Source organism: Procambarus clarkii, chromosome 26 (genome assembly GCF_040958095.1).
Source record: "Procambarus clarkii isolate CNS0578487 chromosome 26, FALCON_Pclarkii_2.0, whole genome shotgun sequence".
Taxonomy (NCBI): Eukaryota; Metazoa; Arthropoda; class Malacostraca; order Decapoda; family Cambaridae; genus Procambarus; species Procambarus clarkii.
Genome location: NC_091175.1, coordinates 19,462,098 through 19,469,597, shown reverse-complemented (window position 1 = coordinate 19,469,597; position 7,500 = coordinate 19,462,098). Strand labels below are relative to the sequence as shown.

At 51.6% G+C, this 7,500-nt stretch overlaps 1 protein-coding gene across 1 annotated transcript in view; it reads left to right on the top strand.

Moving 5' to 3' along the window:
• The window catches only part of by (focal adhesion protein tensin), a 93,634-nt gene that overhangs the window by 917 nt on the left and 85,217 nt on the right, over positions 1-7,500 (top strand). The window contains exon 3 of the mRNA XM_069331519.1: positions 289-1,354. Within this exon, the coding sequence (XP_069187620.1) occupies positions 289-1,354 (1,066 nt within the window). The remainder of the gene's footprint in view (positions 1-288; positions 1,355-7,500) is intronic.

Below are 7,500 nucleotides of genomic sequence, written 5' to 3'. Positions count from 1 at the left end.
ATCAAGGGGGAAAGCGCCAAACCATTGCGACTATATGGCACTTGAAAGGGACAAATCCACAAGGGCCGTGACGAGGATTCGAACCTACGTCCGAGATCATCCCAGACGCTGCCTTAATCGACTTTGTTCGTTGATGCATCACGTTATTGTGATGTGTGTCCTTGAAAGGGATAAGTATTTGGGATGGGACGGGGGGAAGGAATGGCGGGTATTTAGCATAACTGCATGTTTGTTTACCAGTGGCGGAGGGGAGAGAACTAACAGGTGTTTTTTTTGTATGTGTTACAGGTGTGGCAGGTGTGGGTGTGGTCAGCCACACCCTGGGTCCCCTCGACGGCTCCCTCTACGCCACCGTCACCAAAAAACGCCAACACCAGCAGCCGCCGCCCGCGTCGCCACACACGCCCGCGTCGCCGCACGCCTTCGCCACCCACACGCCCTCGCCCCACGCCTTCGCCAACGGCCGCTACGCTGCGTCTATAGACTCCGGCATCGCCTCTAGTAACTCCGCGGGCGCGGCGCCCGTGTCGCCGCCCACATCCGACACTTCACAGACGTCCGGAGAATCCCGCGGCACGGCGGCGGCGGTGGCGGCGGGCAGGGCGGCTGCCGGAGGGGCGCCGCCCTACGTGGATGCCCGCCAATTGGATGAGCTCCTCCAGGGTATGTTGCTGGAGATCCAGAGTATACCCGACTTGCGCCCCGGGCAGACACCCGCCCCGGATATCGACTCCATTCGATGCCCCGATTTCACCAAGACGGAGAGTCGAACTGGCGCGGCGAGTCGCGGCGAGGCGGGAAGCCACCCGTATGCCACCCACACCACCCATGTCACCCACACCCACGTCACCCACTCACCCGTCAACGGTTACAGCGGCTCCACTACCCACGACTCCCTTCTAGACACTTCCATGAGCACGACCGCCGACGACCTGCCCTACCACGCCCGCACCGACAGCAAGCCCTTCAGTTACGGCGCCGTGACGTCATCGCCGCTGCTGGGGCGCCGCCGGGCGGCATCTGAGGGCGGGGACGGGGCGCCGCCCTCGCCCCCTATACCCCGCCGCAACTCCCGCGATGCCCTGGGGCAGCCCCGCCCCGGACTCGAATCCCCGAGGCTCGTGCGACGACTGTCGGGTAGCGTCGGGGGCAGTCCGGGCGAGGGCGTCGGCCGACGCTCACCCTCGCCCGACGCCGGGAGTCGCAGCGCGACACTGCAGCGCCAGCGGTCACAGACTCTCACCACCCGACTCATGTCCGGGGTCGAGGCTCCCCCGAACTCCACCCTCACGCGGTCCGAACACTCCAGATCGGCTTCCAGACTCGACGACGACTTCGACTTCGACCCCCACAGGTGAGGATTGTCTTGTTCGAGGCGCTCTTGTGCCACTTGGAATGGTCGGTATAGCGATGGCCTCGCTTTTTGAAGGTCGGCGTTCGATCCCCGATGGTTTCAAGTGGTTGAGCACCGTTCCTTCACCCTTTGTTCTTATATCCCAGCTCCTTGTCCTCATATCCCAGCTCCTTGTTCTCATATCCCAGCTCCTGGTCCTCGTATTCCAGCTCCTTGTCCTCATATCCCAACTCCTCATATCTCACCTGGGATATGAGGAGCTGGGTCATATCCTGGGATTGTGAGTCGAGAACGGAGCCGATTGTACTACCGGGACCCAAATATCTCATTAGATATCTCGTGTTCAATTTTGTATTAGTTTCACAAGGTGCAAGTTCCAGACCGGTGCTGCATATTTACGTTCTGGTCTGACGGTGGTGATGGTGAAGTGGTGAGTTAATGGTGTGGCGATATTGGACTTATTTAACACGCGCTGCAGTCTAGAGGTTGTGATGGTGGTATGTTGGCCAGCAGGCTACGGGCACCTGGGCCTGCGGGCCGCTCCAAGCAACAGCCTGGTGGATCAAGCTCTCTCAAGTCAAGCCTGGCCTCGGGCCGGGCTTGGGGAGTAGAACTACTCCCAGAACCCCATCATGCAGGTATCAAGCAACAGCCTGTTGGATCAAGCTCTCACAAGTCAAGCCTGGCCTCGGGCCGGGTTTGGGGAGTAGAAGAACTCCCAGAACCCCATCATGCAGGTATCAAGCAACAGCCTGTTGGATCAAGCTCTCACAAGTCAAGCCTGGCCTCGGGCCGGGCTTGGGGGAGTAGAAGAACTCCCAGAACCCCATCCAGGTTACAGCTTGGGGAAGATTGATGTCTATCATTATCAGTGGATACCGGATAGGACAGTGGACGCGGGGGTCTCTGGGTTGTTTCAGGAGTAGGTTAGACACGTGAATAAGTTTGGGTTATTGGTGTTAAAGATTCGCTACCTGGAGCAAAGTTCCAAGTAGCACGGGCTATGGTGAGCCCGTATGAGGTAAGTTTGGGTGAATGGGAATAGGTACCTCTTAGGAGTCAATAACCTTCTGCAATCAACTTTATTCCCATATTCTTAAGACATGGTTTTAAGAAATTTGTCATTAATAAATCGATGCAGAATGGTTTGTGTTCGCTGGACCATACCTGGAGAGGGTTCCGCGAGTTGTTCTACTCCCCCGAGCCCGACCTGAGGCCAGGCTTGACTTCCATGACGACAGCCGGCCCAAAATCCCAACCCAATCACAGTCATGTCATGGTTGGGGTGGCGTGATGAGGGATGACACCCAGGAGAGCAGCGGGGAGACCAAAGGGACCGCCGTTGGGCAGTGCAATCTCCAGGTAATTCTATCCTATCCACCACTACCCTAACGCCCTCAATCCGAGCCCTCTGTGGCCGCAGGGGCCGCCTGGAACCCAAGCCCCAGGAAGGGGAAGGGGGTGTGGCGACGGAGGAATGGGTGGTGATAGGTAAGGGGGAACGGTGTTGTACTAGGGAAGCCCCTGAGTGATGGTAATATAATTTGTTTAATTTTGCCCCGAGGGTCGAGTTTATTGGGCAGCGCCACTCATCCTGTGAGTGGACACACCGCCATAGTGACAGTATTGGGCAGCGCCACTCATCCTGTGAGTGGACACACCGCCATAGTGACAGTATTGGGCAGCGTCACTCATCCTGTGAGTGGACACACCGCCATAGTGACAGTATTGGGCAGCGCCACTCATCCTGTGAGTGGACACACCGCCATACTGACAGTATTGGGCAGCGCCACTCAATCTGTGAGTGGACACACCGCCATACTGACAGTATTGGGCAGCGCCACTCAATCTGTGAGTGGACACACCGCCATACTGACAGTATTGGGCAGCGCCACTCAATCTGTGAGTGGACACACCGCCATACTGACAGTATTGGGCAGCGCCACTCAATCTGTGAGTGGACACACCGCCATACTGACAGTATTGGGCAGCGCCACTCATCCTGTGAGTGGACACACCGCCATACTGACAGTATTGGGCAGCGCCACTCAATCTGTGAGTGGACACACCACCATACTGACAGTATTGGGCAGCGCCACTCAATCTGTGAGTGGACACACCGCCATAATGACAGTATTGGGCAGCGCCACTCATCCTGTGAGTGGACACACCACCATAGTGACAGTATTGGGCAGCGCCACTCATCCTGTGAGTGGACATATCACTCATACCATACCATACCACTTTAAAATAATTATACTCAATAAAATAACAATGCGTGATATGAGACCAGGAATTTTCTGGTACGATACGAATTCCAAATCTTTGGACCAGGACGCGGGGATCGAACCCTCGTGTCAGGGGCACTGTCCTTAGCCCAGTGGGTAGTGCAATCACCTAGTGCGGGGGTTCGAATCCACCGCCCTCCTCTAAAGATTTTCTCAATTCAATTAATTGTTGTTTTATCAAAATAGTCGCAAGACCGAATCTTATAATTTCCGGTTAAGAGCAATACAAACCCTTAGACTGGGAGCTTACATACTATATTATATAGGACCTCGCATTACTAGGACCGTTCTATAGGACCTCGCATTACTAGGACCGTTCTATAGGACCTCGCATTACTAGGACCGTTCTATAGGACCTCGCATTACTAGGACTGTTCTATAGGACCTCGCATTACTAGGACCGTTCTTTAGGACCTCGTATTACAAAGACCGTTCTATAGGACCTCGTATTACTAGGACCGTTCTATAGGACCTCACATTACTAGGACCGTTCTATAGGACCTCGTATTACTAGGACCGTTCTATAGGACCTCACATTACTAGGACCGTTCTATAGGACCTCGTATTACTAGGACCGTTCTATAGGACCTCACATTACTAGGACCGTTCTATAGGACCTCACATTACTAGGACCGTTCTATAGGACCTCACATTACTAGGACCGTTCTATAGGACCTAGAACAAGGCAACAAAGCAAGTTGATTGACACCTTGAATACTGTTTTTTTATGTACGGACTTCTCTCGGTCAGTCGGGTCAAGGCGAGTGACTGGATGGGGTTATAGCCTTGCCTTTGGCTATGGGAGGAGGGGGGTGTAGCTGGACAAGCCGCGGGCTTCCTGTCTTGTCCAGAATATGCTTGTGTACAGGGACGTCCCACCTGGTATTGTGGTGGATATATATATATATATATATATATATATATATATATATATATATATATATATATATATATATATATATATATATATATATATACTTGGCATAATGCCTGTTGGTTTGAATCATCACCTGATTCATTGGTGCATATACACACAGACCTGGCTACACCCTGGTGTTAATGATACACACACCTGGCTACACCTGGTGTTAATGATACACAGACCTGGCTACACCTGGTGTTAATGATACACACACCTGGCTACACCCTGGTGTTAATGATACACACACCTGGCTACACCCCGGTGTTAATGATACACAGACCTGGCTACACCTGGTGTTAATGATACACAGACCTGGCTACACCTGGTGTTAATGATACACAGACCTGGCTACACCTGGTGTTAATGATACACAGACCTGGCTACACCTGGTGTTAATGATACACAGACCTGGCTACACCTGGTGTTGATACACAGACCTGGCTACACCTGGTGTTAATGATACACAGACCTGGCTACACCTGGTGTTGATACACAGACCTGGCTACACCTGGTGTTGATACACAGACCTGGCTACACCTGGTGTTAATGATACACAGACCTGGCTACACCTGGTGTTAATAGGTGTGTGACTACACCTGGCAATACTGGTCATCTCAGCTGATACTATTCACATATTCAGGGAACACATATGGTATACATAGACGAGATAAAGCACCTAAACTATTGGAATCGTCTCAAAGCTTTCCAAATGTACTCACTGGAAAGGAGACGAGAGAGAGATATCAAATAATATACACATGGAAAATACTGGAGGAACAGGTCCCAAATCTACACAGTAAAATAACAACATACTGGAGTGAACGATATGGAAGAAAATGCAGAATAGAACCAGTGAAGAGCAGAGGTGCCATAGGCACAATCAGAGAACACTGTATAAACATCAGAGGTCCTCGGTTGTTCAACGTCCTCCCAGCGAGCATAAGAAATATTGCCGGAACAACCGTGGACATCTTCAGGGGAAAACTAGATAGTTTTCTTCAAGGAGTGCCGAACCAATCAGGCTGTGGTGGGTATGTGGGCCTGCGGGCCGCTCCAAGGAACAGCCTGGTGGACCAAACTCACGTATTTATATTGACCAAGTATTAAAGCAAATTATACTGGTGATTAATCCTCCTTCCTTATAGGCCTAATATCGACAGTCCAATACGTTTCAAGAGCACTAATTGGCCAAAAATAGAGGAGGTGGGGGTGTAGGCTAGTTCCCTGAACTAGCAGATACTGGAATGTTGGTGTACGGACTCTGGTGAGGAATGGTCATGTGACACAGCCGGACTATGGCTCATCAATTGGCAGTCGATGGTGCCAAACTACCTAAGGTGCCAAGCTGGTTGAGGTGCCAAGGTGGTTGAGGTGCCAAGCTGGTGATTTTGCTTCTGTGGAATATAGATAGAGGTGATTTAAGATGTTTCTGTACCCGTCTACCTCCCTCCTACAGAACGTCATCCTGCCAAGTATTTACATGTGCGTGGCACAGCCAGGTTCAGGCAGGTGTACAGGTACACACATGTAAGGGCACATGTATACGCAGGTATATTCACACCTCCAGTAATTTATGGCTGGGCAACAGGGTATTTAAAATGCAGCATTGTTATGACATTCAAGGTCAGTCAGTGTTGACCAGTGATTACACTGTAGCGAGTGACTCCGCTGCAGCGAGAGCCACAGAAGGCGGCTATACGAGGATGACGGTAGCCAAGTCGCCCTCGGGGGTCCCGCCACAACATCTGAGGTCACACTTGTTGGTCATACTCTTGCTAAATATAGCGGCCGTCGCTCTGACACACCACCCCCGCCTCCACTTCCACAGGATGGCGTACCCCGTCCCCGCCCCATCTGGCCCGCACACACTCCCCCACCTCTACCCCCATTACCGTCCCACCTCTAGCCCACCCTAACCCATTCTCCCATTTCCCCCCCCCCATTCACCGGGAAGACTGTACTTGTTATACAGGCGGTGTAACTCGCCCGTCTTCTCGATTAATACGTCGCGTTATTTACGTTCTGGTAACGAATGGTACAAATGCAGCCTGCTTTAGGATGGCAAAGTAACGGCTCACAAATACGCGCGTTTTCTATGTATCAGCCTCGATAGGTGAGGTGGGTTGGTTGGGGTTGTACGTTTCTGGTTAAGTGAGGACGTTGGTAAAAATAAAAAAGCACTACGAGGTTGTTTATGGCAATAATGATCGCGGGTTGTGAGGTTTCAAGGCTTGTAAACGGTTTACTAAATGTAAACAGCGCTGTTATGATTAAGGAGAGATGTACAGGTTTCGTAAATGAATGCGTAAATGCGTGGGTTACTAGGGGCTAGATTCAGGAAGCAGTTACGCAAGCATTTACGAACCTGTACATCTTGCCTCAATCTTTGGCGGCTTTGTTTACACTTACTCAACAGTTAATGAGCTCCGAAGCACCAGGAGGCTGTTTATAACAATAACAACAGTTGATTGGCAAGTTTTCATGCTTGTAAACTGTTTAATAAATGTAACCAAAGCCGTCAAAGATTGAGGAAAGATGTACACGTTCGTTAAGTGCTTGCGTAACTGCTTCGTGAATCAGGCCCCAGACTGTCAACCTGAAGGCTGGCTAGAGACCGGGCCGCGGGGGACAATGATTCTCGGAACCAACTGTGGGGGTTTAGAGTTTAAAATGACTTAAAACACACCTGGCATTCGTCACTCTATTCCCCCCCCCCTCCTGGAGTGACGGGGAGGGGAGGGTCGGGGGGGGAGGAATGGGCAGCGTCACAGAGATAAGTACGGCACTTGACTTTGCTGGACCGGGCTTCAGCTCCTGGGTTCCGCCTTTCCAACTGTCGGTCTTCTAATTGCATGACACACACGATTCATTTGTTTCTCATTGTGTATCTCACTATAGTGAACATACCGCCATAGTGGTGTGTTCAGTGGTATGTT